We start from the raw sequence: 12,698 nt of genomic DNA on the forward strand, positions 1-12,698 counted from the left end.
TTGCCTTCGTATGTTGAATGGCGTCATCCGCCCTACACCGGCGCCTTCCGCGTGACGAGTTAATTCCGCGACAAGCTAATTAGTTAGCTGACGGCTACTACGACCCCTCGGAGCAGCGGAGCTAACGTCCAACTCTCCGTGACCGGTATCATCCACACAGACAAAGACAACAGGTAGGAGACACACGGTACCGTGTTAGACCCGACACCGGGTCCAGTTCACGGCAGCTCCGCAGCTACAGAACACGGAATGTGATTAGCTAGCTAGCTAGTTAGCCGTTAGCATCGTGCCGCCGGGGCTCGTCACACCAAAGCTCCTCTCAAAACTCTGGAGGTAGAAGAAGCTTTGTATTCTGGACAGAACCGCTTCTGTGAGAATGAAACCAGGCTGGTCAATAAACGGCCGAGTGCCACTCTCATGTTCGACATAAGTTACGTAAAGAAAGTCATGTTTGTTTCATAGTTATTTGTATTTGTATTTGTATTTCAGGCTTCTTCAGAGGCGTCAGGTTGTTAAAGGGAGTTCTGTTGAGATGAGTCACATGTCAGGATGTCAGACATCACCTCGTCTCCTCCTCACCGCCACCGACCGAGTTACAGACACACTGACGTTGTGTTGTGTCGTGGATGCTAGCAGGCTAAGCTAAAACGAGCCCTTTGTGTTTATGAGTTAAAAGTTCGCAGTGTTGCGTTCACGTGTCACACAGGAGAGTGGTTAATTATCTGCTTATTACATCAGCTGCTCAGTTCGTATCATGATTCATGTGTAAAGACGGCGATTGTTAGCTTAGCTGCGGTTAGCCTCGCTGAGCCTGAGCTGCCAGAATGTTCTCCAGGCTAATGAGGCTAATGCTAAAGGGAGCTGGTTACACACACACACACACCACGGCCATGTGTTTATGTGATCGTATTTGTTCCCTGATCATTATTATTGAGTCTGTGTTCGTCTCTGGAGACTCTGACATGAGTCATAACGTTTCTGGCATCTGTGTGACATCATGACGTCATCATGACATCAGCAACCTGCTCAGTAAAAGCCACTTCTTCTTCTTGTCCTTCATGCGGTCGTCCGCAGGGTCTCCTCCCTCCCTCGGTGATCACCAGAGGTCTGATCCTCCGTCACCATGACAGACAACAAGCGTCTCGCCTTCTCCATCATCCAGTTCCTCCACGACCAGCTGCAGGGGGGGGATCTGTCCTCAAGCGCCCAGGAGAGTCTGGAGGGTGAGTCCTGACCCAGACTCAGGTTCTGTTCAGTCCTGACCCAGACTTAGGACTGAACATAACAAGGTGTATTTGTCGTTGTGGGTCCTGCTTTTTTTCCGGCGGTCCTCCGCCTGCTTCAGAACCTGCTGCTCACAGTTGTACAGCGAAGCAACGACACAAAACAGACTTTCTATGTTGTTATGAGTGTAAAAAAGATTTGTGTTCTTAAAGAAACGGTTGTGTGCCGCGGTCTGAGACGGTGTGTGTGTGTGTGTGCGTGTGTGTGCTTCCTGTTAAAACCGCCTCGTCGATCTGTAGTTGCCGTCCAGTGTCTGGAGACGGCGTTTGACGTGTCGACTGACGATCAGAGTCTCGCCGTCCCCATGACGTTAACGGAGATCTTCACCGCCGCCACAGACAAGGTAAACGGCCTCTCATCACGGATCTGAACCATCGGGTCCTAAAGTTCTCCTTTCTAATGTTGTGTTTGTGTGTGTGGCAGCTCCCAGATCAGTCGCAGGTCAACAACAACTCCACCCCGAACTCCGTCAGCGAGGACCAGAGAGCCGAGGCGGAGAGACTGAAGACCGATGGTATGATGAGGAGGTGGTCGCCCTGGTTACAGTCACAGTGTTGTTAGCGCAGGTTCAGTTCCCGGTGATGAGTTGACGTGTTTCCACTCTGGACGCAGGTAACGACCAGATGAAGGTGGAGAACTTTGCGGCTGCTGTTGAGTTCTACTCGAAGGCCATCGCCATCAACCCTCAGAACGCCGTATACTACTGCAACAGGTCGGCGTGGTGACGACTCTCCGTCAGTTGATAAAGTTTTCAATATCAAACCTGAGCAGAGGAAGTGAACATGTGTCGTTTCCCCGCAGGGCGGCAGCGTACAGTAAACTGGGAAACTACGCGGGAGCGGTGCAGGACTGTGAACAGGCCATCAGCATCGACCCCAACTACAGCAAGGCCTACGGCAGGATGGGGTAAGATGGCCGCCGCCTCTCTCACCAAACACCTGCTCCGTGATCACGTCAGGTGACGCTTGTCTGGCTCCTGACTCGCCGATTAAATTATAAGACCACAAAACTGACATTTAAAATCAAGAAAAGGGAAAAAAACTAAAGCAACAAGAGGGAGATTTTTCATCAATGTGAATATTATAAAGGTTTTAATTTCCAATCGCTCCCCCTGATTGGAACCCTGTTGTCATGACATGTTGTCATGTTGTCATGTTGTCATGTTGTCATGTTGTCCTGATGTCCTGATGTCCTGATGTGTTTCTTGACGTGTCGTGTTGTGGTTGTGTTTCAGTTTGGCGCTTGCCAGCCTCAACAAACACACAGAAGCAGGGAGTTACTATAAAAAAGCTCTGGAGCTCGACCCCGACAACGACACGTACAAGACCAACCTGAAGATCGCCGAGGAGAAGATGGAGACGTCCAGTCCCGTAAGAGGAGAAGAGTGTTTGTGACCAGAGAGTCTCTGACGGGTTGGGGTTCATGTGTTCATGTGTCCGTCTTCTCTCTCTCAGACAGCGGGGATGGGCGGAGTCGACCTGGCTGGTCTGCTGAGTAACCCCGGCTTCATGAACATGGTGAGACCTCAGACTGTGGTTCTGTGTCGGAGTGTGGTTCTGTGTCGGAGTGTGGTTCTGTGTCGGAGTGTGGTTCTGTGTCGGAGTGTGGTTCTGTGTCGGAGTGTGGTTCTGTGTCGGACTGTGGTTCTGTGTCGGACTGTGGTTCTATGTCGGACTGTGGTTCTGTGTCAGACTGTGGTTCTGTTTCAGACTCTGGTTCTCTGTCAGACTCTGGTTCTGTTTCAGACTGTGGTTCTGTTTCAGACTGTGGTTCTGTGTCAGACTGTGGTTCTGTTTCAGACTGTGGTTCTGTGTCAGACTCTGGTTCTCTGTCAGACTCTGGTTCTGTTTCAGACTGTGGTTCTGTTTCAGACTGTGGTTCTGTGTCAGACTGTGGTTCTGTGTCAGACTCTGGTTCTGTGTCAGACTGTGGTTCTGTGTCAGACTGTGGTTCTGTTTCAGACTCTGGTTCTGTGTCAGACTCTGGTTCTGTTTCAGACTGTGGTTCTGTCTCAGACTCTGGTTCTGTCTCAGACTCTGGTTCTGATTGGTGCAGATGTTTGAGCGTGTGTTCGTGTTCTGTCTCCGCAGGCGTCGTCTCTGATGAACAACCCTCAGGTCCAGCAGCTGTGAGTCTCTTTACTTTATCCTCCGCTCGCCATTTTCTTCCTCCTGTGTTTGTCGGAGTTAACGTCCCTCATTGTCCTCCAGGATGTCGGGGATGATGTCTGGAGGGTACGGTGGGATGGGGGGAGGAGTCGGAGGACTTGGTGGAGGAGGAGTCGGAGGAGGAGGAGCTGCACCCTCACCCTCACCTTCACCTGCATCTGCACCTGCACCTGCTGCCCCCGGACCAGCTGGAGGCGGAGATTTATCAGGACTCATCCAGGCGTAAGTACCTGGTGCCTCCCACCAGCACGCGCTCTGTCGGGTGACGGCGGGCAGAGCTGAATGGCTGACTCTCTCTCTCTCTCTCTCTCTCTCACTCTCGCTCTCGCTCTCTCGCTCTTGCTCTCTCTCTCTGTATGTGTTGCAGAGGTCAGCAGTTCGCGCAGCAGATGCAGCAGCAGAATCCAGAACTCATCGAACAGCTGAGGAGTCAAATCCGCAACCGAACACCCAGCACCGGCAACGAGGAGCAGCCGTGACGTCACACACTGTAAACATAAGAAAACAAATCTTAACATTGTGAGATGTTTGTTTCTACTCGTTTTCTATTGTTTACATTCTTTAAAAAAATGTGTCCTTAAACCAGCAGCTGATGAGTTTTATTCACAAACAGAAAAGAATAGAAATGAACAGAAACAAACATGGAGGACGAGTCAAGGTTTTATCAACAGGAGCAGCTCAGGAAAGGGGGAGGAGCCTCATCAGTGTTACAGTCGAGACATGAGTGGAAACTAAGTCTCGTCTCTACCTCCGTCAGTCCTCGTCTTTCCTTCTTGTTTCCTGTTTACTTTGTTCTGATTGGTCGTTTTATTTCCTGTGTCTGTTGCAGGTTCACGTGTGGAGGAGACGCTGAGACAGTCGGCCATTTTGTTTCTTTCTGATCAGGATCATGACGCTCGAAGGACATTAAGGAAGTTTTTTTTTCCACCACTGAATAATTCCTGCATGAGAGAGACGGGGGGGGGGGGGGGGGGTCGCTAATTCAGGAGCCACAAGCCATGCCCACTTCCTGGTGGTTTGTGTCTCAACACATGAAACCTAATAACCCAGATTTTAAACAGCTGTGTGTGTGTGTGTGTGTGTGTGTGTGTGTGTGTGTGTGTGTGTGTGTGTGTGTGTGTGTGTGTGTGTGTGTGTGTGTGTGTGTGTGTGTGTGTGTGTGTGTGTGTGTGTGTGTGTGTGTGTGTGTGTGTGTGTGTGTGTGTGTGTGTGTGTGTGTGTGTGTGTGTGTGTGTGTGTGTGTGTGCTGTTTAAATAAGTTTGGAAATTAAAAAGAGCATCTCAACATTTTACTTCCTCCTGTCTGACGAGTTTTTTTATGAAATATACTCAAGCAGCCAGGACTTGTTCTCAGACGTCACTGTATATACACATATTGTATGAATGATGGATAATGTATAAATAATAATGTACATGTGCAGTTTGAAGTTTTGGCCAAATTAATTTCTGAAGTGAAAAGTAATAAATAACACTCAGCAAAAAGTCTAAAGTCACTTTTCATTTCATGAACTTGTAATAGAATAATATAATTGTGGTTTGATTAGAGCTGCAACAGTTAATCGATTACTAAATTAATCTATTTAATAATCGATTAATCAGTTCAAGTAGTTTTTATGAACAAAAAAGTTATAATTCTCTGATTTGAGCTTCTTAAATGTGAATATGTTCTGGTTTCTTTGCTCTGTGACAGTAAACTGAAAATCTTGGGTGTGGACAAAACAAAACATCATCTTGTCGTTTTAGGAAACACAATCGACATTTTTCACCATTTTATGAACCAAACAACTGATCAATTAATTGAGAAAAGAATGGATTGAAATGAATCGGTAGTTGCAGCCCTATATGTCTGATTTATTGTATATTATTCTAAATCTCATGAGAATGAGAATAAACTGAACATTTGACCTTCACACAGTTAAACTGATCAGGAATCTGAAGATGACTCAAACAGACAATTCCATAAGTTTCTGAGACTAAAAAAAGGAAATGAATCTTTGATCCTTAAAAAAAGTAAAGACTTTAAACTCCACACTGTTAATGAGGAGCATCCGTCAACTTCACCACATCATGTTTAACATTTACTTTAAATTAATCTTAATCTGAAGCAGAAACATTACGTTTACATTTTTATTTTTGTAAATATCCTAAAGTTGTTTTTGTTTTTCAAAATCCATATACAAACAAAATGGCTAAAATTCTTCACAGTATTATCTTCTTTTTTTGCTGATATTTTTTTTAATTCATGGACAAAAGGAAAAACAAACTAATGAAATGTAAAGTAAAAAAAAAAAAAACAACAAATAAAAAAAACTGAATATAAAAAAAACCCATAACAAAAGTCTTCCCGGAAGTGATCTCTTCCTACGTCATTAGAAAATCGACCACTCAGGGCGCAGAGAGAGAGAGTGCACCTGCCGAGCAGCGGACGGAGGCCCGGGCAGGTAAACGGCTCGTGCGGCCTCTTGTCGTGTTGTTGTTGTTGTCGTGTTGACTTCAGGTTGTTGTTCAGTCTCAGTGACGCAGATGTGAGCAGCCGCTGTCCTCTGTGACCGTATACTTCCGGTGTTTGCGGGGTGGATGTAGCAGCAGGGTGCTAACGACGGTTAGCAGTTAAGTTAGCCGCAATTAGCCGGAACCGGAGTGGAAACAAGGCGAGTTTTGCCTTTAACCTGAAATATTAAAACATCTTTGTAATAAACGGATCTTTACAGTATTTAAAATCAACATGGGAGAAATGTGGCACAACGAAAGTTAAACATTTAATTTAGCAATTAATTCTGAAGAGCGATAATATTTTATTTTGAAGTGCCCGACCGGAAGCGGGTTTATCGCTGTTGCTTCCGGCAGATAGAAACAAACAGATAAAAAACCACCAGGGGCCTGCTCCGGGGGCCGGGGCCGTCTGTCTGTCTGTCTGTCTGTCTGTCTGTCTGTCTCTAACTGTCTGTCTCTCTCTAACTGTCTCTAACTGTCTGTCTGTCTCTAACTGTCTGTCTCTAACTATCTGTCTGTCTGTCTGTCTGTCTCTAACTGTCTGTCTCTGTCTGTCTGTCTCTAACTGTCTGTCTGTCTGTCACTGTCTGTCTGTCTCTAACTGTCTGTCTCTAACTATCTGTCTGTCTCTAACTGTCTGTTTGTCTGTCACTGTCTGTCTGTCTCTAACTGTCTGTCTGTCTGTCTGTCTCTAACTGTCTGTCTGTCTGTCTGTCTCTAACTGTCTGTCTGTCTGTCTGTCTCTAACTATCTGTCTGTCTCTAACTGTCTGTTTGTCTGTCACTGTCTGTCTGTCTCTAACTGTCTGTCTGTCTGTCTGTCTCTAACTGTCTGTCTGTCTGTCTGTCTCTAACTGTCTGTCTGTCTGTCTGTCTCTAACTATCTGTCTGTCTGTCTGTCTCTAACTGTCTGTCTGTCTGTCACTGTCTGTCTGTCTCTAACTGTCTGTCTGTCTGTCACTGTCTGTCTGTCTCTAACTGTCTGTGTGTCTGTCTCTCTCTAACTGTCTCTAACTGTCTGTCTGTCCTCTAACTGTCTGTCTGTCTGTCAGTCTCTAACTGTCTGTCTGTCTCTCTAACTGTCTGTCTGTCTGTCCTCTAACTGTCTGTCTGTCTGTCTGTCTGTCTCTAACTGTCTGTCTCTCCCTAACTGTCTCTAACTGTCTGTCTGTCTCTAACTGTCTGTCTCTAACTATCTGTCTGTCTGTCTGTCTGTCTCTAACTGTCTGTCTGTCACTGTCTGTCTGTCTGTCACTGTCTGTCTGTCTCTAACTGTCTGTCTGTCTGTCTGTCTCTAACTGTCTGTCTCTAACTATCTGTCTGTCTGTCTGTCTCTAACTGTCTGTCTGTCTGTCTGTCACTGTCTGTCTGTCTCTAACTGTCTGTCTGTCTGTCTGTCTCTCTCTAACTGTCTCTAACTGTCTGTCTGTCCTCTAACTGTCTGTCTGTCTGTCTCTAACTGTCTGTCTGTCTCTCTCTAACTGTCTGTCTCTAACTGTCTGTCTGTCTGTCTGTCTGTCTGTCACTGTCTGTCTCTAACTATCTGTCTGTCTGTCTGTCTGTCTCTCTCTAACTGTCTCTAACTGTCTGTCTGTCTGTCACTGTCTGTCTGTCTCTAACTGTCTGTCTGTCTGTCTGTCTCTCTCTAACTGTCTCTAACTGTCTGTCTGTCCTCTAACTGTCTGTCTGTCTGTCTCTAACTGTCTGTCTGTCTCTCTCTAACTGTCTGTCTGTCTCTAACTGTCTGTCTGTCTGTCTGTCTGTCACTGTCTGTCTGTCTCTAACTATCTGTCTGTCTGTCTGTCTCTCTCTAACTGTCTCTAACTGTCTGTCCGTCTATAACTATTTGTCTGTCTCTAACTGTCTGTCTGTCACTGTCTGTCTGTCTCTAACTGTCTGTCTGTCTGTCTCTAACTGTCTGTCTGTCTCTAACTATCTGTCTGTCTCTCTCTAACTGTCTCTAACTGTCTGTCTGTCTGTCTCTCTCTAACTATCTTTAACTGTCTGTCTGTCTGTCTGTCTCTAACTGTCTGTCTGTCACTGTCTGTCTGTCTATAACCATTTGTCTGTCTAACTGTCTGTCTGTCTGTCTGTATCTCTCTGACTGTCTCTAACTGTCTGTCTGTCTGTCTGTCTATAACCATTTGTCTGTCTAACTGTCTGTCTGTCACTGTCTGTCTGTCTATAACTATCTGTCTGTCTGTCTGTCTGTCTGTCTCTCTCTAACTGTCTGTCTCTAACTGTCTGTCTGTCTGTCTCTCTCTCTCTAACTGTCTCTAACTGTCTGTCTGTCACTGTCTGTCTGTCTCTAACTGTCTGTCTGTCTCTAACTATTTGTCTGTCTGTCTCTCTCTAACTGTCTGTCTTTAACTATTTGTCTGTCTCTAACTGTCTGTCTGTCTCTAATTGTCTCTCTAACTGTCTGTCTTTAACTATTTGTCTGTCTGTCTCTAACTGTCTGTCTGTCTCTAATTGTCTGTCTGTCTGTCTGTCTTTCTCTCTCTAACTGTCTCTAACTGTCTGTCTGTCTGTCTGTCTGTCTGTCTCTAATTGTCTGTCTGTCTGTCTGTCTGTCTGTCTTTCTCTCTCTAACTGTCTCTAACTGTCTGTCTGTCTGTCTGTCTCTAACTGTCTCTAATTGTCTATCTGTCTCTAACTGTCCGTCTGTCTGTCTCTAACTGTCTGTCTTTAACTATTTGTCTGTCTGTCTGTCTCTAACTGTCTGTCTGTCTCTAATTGTCTCTCTAACTGTCTGTCTTTAACTATTTGTCTGTCTGTCTCTCTGTCTGTCTCTAACTGTCTGTCTGTCTCTAATTGTCTGTCTGTCTGTCTGTCTGTCTGTCTTTCTCTCTCTAACTGTCTCTAACTGTCTGTCTGTCTCTAATTGTCTGTCTGTCTGTCTTTCTCTCTCTAACTGTCTCTAACTGTCTGTCTGTCTCTAACTGTCTCTAATTGTCTATCTGTCTCTAACTGTCCGTCTGTCTGTCTCTAACTGTCTGTCTGTCTTTAAATGTCTGTCTGTCTGTCTGTCTCTAACTGTCTGTCTGTCTGTCTGTCTGTCTGTCTGTCTCTAACTGTCTGTCTGGTCGCTGTCTCTAACTATCTGTATGTCGCTAACTGTCTGTCTGGTCGCTGTCTCTAACTGTCTGTCTCTCTCTAACTCTCTGTCTGTAACTATTTGTCTGTCTCTAACTGTCTGTCTGTAACTATTTGTCTGTCTGTCTGTCTGTCTGTCTCGTGCAGTAGAAGCAGCAGGTCTGTGATGATGATGATGAAGATGATGATGATGAAGATGATGATGAGGATGACGTCCTCCCTGTAGGAGGACCGCCTGCGGAGCGTTTGTGGCGTCACGATGCAGATCCTGGTGGCGAAGCTGCTCGGCCTTCTGGGACTGTTCGTCCTGATGCTGGCCGGCGTCCTGGTCCCCGTGCGCCTCCTGCTGGTCGACCACGACCGGGCGCTCCGGTACCGCAGAGCGCTGTCCCTCTGCAACTCGTTCGGAGGAGGGGTGTTCCTCGCCACGTGTTTCAACGCCCTGCTGCCCACCGTCAGAGACAAGGTCGGTGTCATATCTCGTACCAGTGGACAGATGTTTACAGTTTGATACAGTTTATCTTGTGTCCTCAGGCGGGCGACGTGTTGCGGCGGCTGCAGATCACCAGTGATTATCCTCTGGCGGAGACGATGATGATGCTCGGGTTCTTCCTCACCGTGTTCGTGGAGCAGGCCGTCCTCACCTTCAGGAAGGAGAAGCCGTCCTTCATCGACCTGGACACCTTCAACGCCGGCGGCTCCGAGGCCGGCAGCGACTCCGAGTACGACACGCCCTTCATCTCCTCGCCAGGCGGCGGCAGGGGCGGGGTCAAAGGCGGCCACCGCTCCCATGGACACCAGCACGGACACTTCAGTCCAGGTGAGCTGGCGGGGGCGGGGCCTCTGCGGCTGGCCAGCCTGGTCCTGGCGCTGTCGGCCCACTCGGTGTTCGAGGGCGTGGCGCTCGGCCTGCAGGAAGACGGCGCCAAGCTGGGCGGCCTCTTCCTGGGCGTGGCCGTGCATGAGACGCTGGCCGCCATCGCCCTCGGCGTCAGTGTGGCCAAGGCGTCGCTGGGCATGAAGGACGCCGCCAAGCTTGGAGTCACGATCAGCCTGATGATCCCACTGGGCGCGCTGGTGGGGATGGGCATCGAGTCGGCGCAGACGCTGGCAGGCGGCGTGGTGTCCGTGGTGCTGCAGGGACTCGCCGCTGGCACTTTCCTGTTCGTCACCTTCTTCGAGATCCTGTCCCGAGAGCTGGACGACAAACGGGATCGCCTCCTCAAGGTGCTCTTCCTCATCCTTGGGTACGCAGCGCTCGCCGCGCTCGTCTTCGTCAAGTGGTGACGGACGGACAGGAAGTGATGGACTCTAAAAGGAACAGTCGAGCTGAACATCTGGCTAAGAGTGATGCTCCTGAAACATCTGGAGCAGCTGGATGAACACGTTTCCTCTTCACAACGTGATTTTTATTTCCAGCTGTTTTTCTTCTTCACTGTTTTTCTCGGTGCGTCGTTGAAATGATCTGCTGACAGGGACAGTTGTGACATCACTGGTGGGTGTGGTCACAGGTGCAAGACTCGTAACCTCATTCAACCACTGAAACCAATAACAAAATGTAGCTGAAACTGAATAATGAAGTCGTAATGTTTATGAATATGAATATGATCAGAGGAGTATCAGTGATTGGCTGACCAGGCGCAGGTCAGGGGTCGTGTCCTAGGTCACAGGTGTCTGTAACTTTTGACCTTTGACCTGTTTGTTCCTGATGTTGATCTTCATGAAGCTTTTGCGTCTCTACAGATGTTTTCTACAAATGATCATAATTCATGTTCATGTCTCTTGTCTCTGGTGTTTGTTTATGATCACGAACAGTCGTCTATTTATTTTGTCTACGTTTTTATTACGTCAGTAGCAAATAAAAGATTATTATTAAAGGGGCCATATTATGCTCCAGGCACCTCTTCAGCTGCCTCCACGTATATCTGGTTATTTGGGGTGTCTGCCGGCCCACGGAGAATGAAAAGAAAACAATGAGTCGTTGATTCGTGGTTTGGGTTGATCGTGCAGACGGTCTGTAGACGAGCCGTTCACAGCCCGGGCGTCAAGTGACGTAAGTTGACTCCTGCTACTGGGGCGACCACGCCCCCAACCTGAGCAGCACCTCCCCCCTTGAAGTGCGGAAAAACAGATCGCGTCTACGCCATCATTTTCTCGCGGCTGCCGCGTTCGGAGCTCGCGGCTACCGGCGTAGCTCGACTCACGGCCGGCCACGAGCTCGGCAGGCCGGGATGTCGTTAACGTTCTATCGCCCAGCCCCTTGTGCTCTCTGTGTAATTATGGTGAACGTGTTCTGTGCCTCCCGGGTCTCTACGTCGTGTATGTGCCTTGTTACGTGCGACTGTTGTCATGGCAGCGCAACGCCGTAGTTGCGCAGCAGATGCGGGGAGGAGCGAGGAGGAGCGAGGAGGAACACGAAGGGAGGGGGGCGAGGAGGAGCGAGGAGGAACATGAAGGGAGGGGGGCGAGGGGGGCGAGGAGGAGCGAGGAGGAACATGAAGGGAGGGGGGCAAGGAGGAGCGAGGAGGAACATGAAGGGAGGGGGGCGAGGAGGAGCGAGGAGGAACATGAAGGGAGGGGGGCGAGGAGGAGCGAGGAGGAACATGAAGGGAGGGGGGCGAGGGGGGCGAGGAGGAGCGAGGAGGAACATGAAGGGAGGGGGGCGAGGAGGAGCGAGGAGGAACATGAAGGGAGGGGGGCGAGGAGGAGCGAGGAGGAACATGGGAACACGAAGGGAGGGGGGCGAGGACGAGCGAGGCAGGGCTTTTGGGAACACGAAGGGAGGGGGGAGGAGTGAGCAGGAAAGCTCTGGACTGGACCGTCGTCTCACAGGCCTGTTCCACAGAAAGAGGAGGTTCTGTGTGTCTTGATCCTTGAGGTGTTCTGACATGGAATGACAAAGACATGTAGTTCACACACCTGAAAACCAATGAAACTTGTGTAAAAGGGCCATAATATGGGATCTTTAAAACTCATGAGTTTGACGTGTTTGACAGCTTCCTCTCTCGTGTTTGGCTCCGCCTCTTCCGGAGGAAACATCTGGATCTAACACGACTTTCTACTTTACATCAGTTTGCTTCGATCATCATCGTCATCATCATCACGGCTGCTTCCTGTTTGTCAGACTGATCATCCTAATGTCTGATCAATAACTCCATCATCGACCAGCAGCTGATCCAGGAGTAGGAGCTTCAGTTCACTGCGACGTGATTGTTGCTTTTTGTTTTTGCGGGACAAGAAAGAACTCGTGAAATATTGATATCTGACACGTAGTGATTCTTTGAGTGAGACCTGGTGATGATGATGATGATGATGGACAGATCTCCGTCCTCCTCTGATGGGTTCTCTTGCAGCTGCATCTAGTGGACACGTGAGGAACTGCAGCTGGAGAAAATTTATCAGTGATATTTACACTTTCTCTGCTCGATGGATGTCGTCGTCATCATCGTCATCATCATCATCATCATGTGTGTATTTGTCTGTGTATTGACCGTTTTGGCTCTTTTACTTTAATTACAGACCCAAGACCTTATTTATAATGAAAAACGCTGGGAAATCTCAATTTTTGACAATATGGACCTTTAAGTATGAAAATGAAATATTTTAATTCTCTCTCTTCATGTCACTAAAGGTCATAAAATAATCTTTAGACCCTAGA

General features: G+C 48.1%; 2 protein-coding genes across 6 annotated transcripts; both read left to right on the forward strand.

Annotated features, from left to right (window-relative positions):
* Nucleotides 1-16: 16 nt before the first annotated feature.
* Nucleotides 17-4,934, forward strand: sgta (small glutamine rich tetratricopeptide repeat co-chaperone alpha). 2 transcript variants are annotated; one of them, XM_035647322.2, is made up of 12 exons: nucleotides 17-173; nucleotides 1,075-1,223; nucleotides 1,524-1,627; nucleotides 1,708-1,798; nucleotides 1,897-1,996; nucleotides 2,086-2,190; nucleotides 2,519-2,654; nucleotides 2,739-2,801; nucleotides 3,375-3,412; nucleotides 3,495-3,674; nucleotides 3,820-3,971; nucleotides 4,282-4,934. In XM_035647322.2, exons 2-11 carry the CDS (start codon nucleotides 1,124-1,126, stop codon nucleotides 3,929-3,931), a joined length of 1,029 nt encoding a protein of 342 aa, XP_035503215.1. In that variant the 5' UTR covers nucleotides 17-173; nucleotides 1,075-1,123; the 3' UTR covers nucleotides 3,932-3,971; nucleotides 4,282-4,934. The 2 variants fall into 2 exon arrangements, with proteins under 2 accessions (XP_035503215.1, XP_035503214.1); XM_035647321.2 differs by having other exon boundaries at nucleotides 3,820-3,942.
* An 871-nt stretch (nucleotides 4,935-5,805) lies between these two features.
* Nucleotides 5,806-10,948, forward strand: LOC118318069 (zinc transporter ZIP3). 4 transcript variants are annotated; one of them, XM_035647371.1, is made up of 3 exons: nucleotides 5,806-5,893; nucleotides 9,267-9,506; nucleotides 9,557-10,948. In XM_035647371.1, exons 2-3 carry the CDS (start codon nucleotides 9,300-9,302, stop codon nucleotides 10,325-10,327), a joined length of 978 nt encoding a protein of 325 aa, XP_035503264.1. In that variant the 5' UTR covers nucleotides 5,806-5,893; nucleotides 9,267-9,299; the 3' UTR covers nucleotides 10,328-10,948. The 4 variants fall into 4 exon arrangements, with proteins under 4 accessions (XP_035503264.1, XP_035503263.1, XP_035503265.1 ...); XM_035647370.2 differs by having other exon boundaries at nucleotides 5,809-5,893; nucleotides 9,188-9,506; XM_035647372.2 differs by having other exon boundaries at nucleotides 5,810-5,893; nucleotides 9,188-9,506; nucleotides 9,575-10,948.
* Nucleotides 10,949-12,698: the final 1,750 nt, after the last annotated feature.

Source organism: Scophthalmus maximus, chromosome 13 (assembly GCF_022379125.1).
Source record: "Scophthalmus maximus strain ysfricsl-2021 chromosome 13, ASM2237912v1, whole genome shotgun sequence".
Classification (NCBI taxonomy): Eukaryota; Metazoa; Chordata; class Actinopteri; order Pleuronectiformes; family Scophthalmidae; genus Scophthalmus; species Scophthalmus maximus.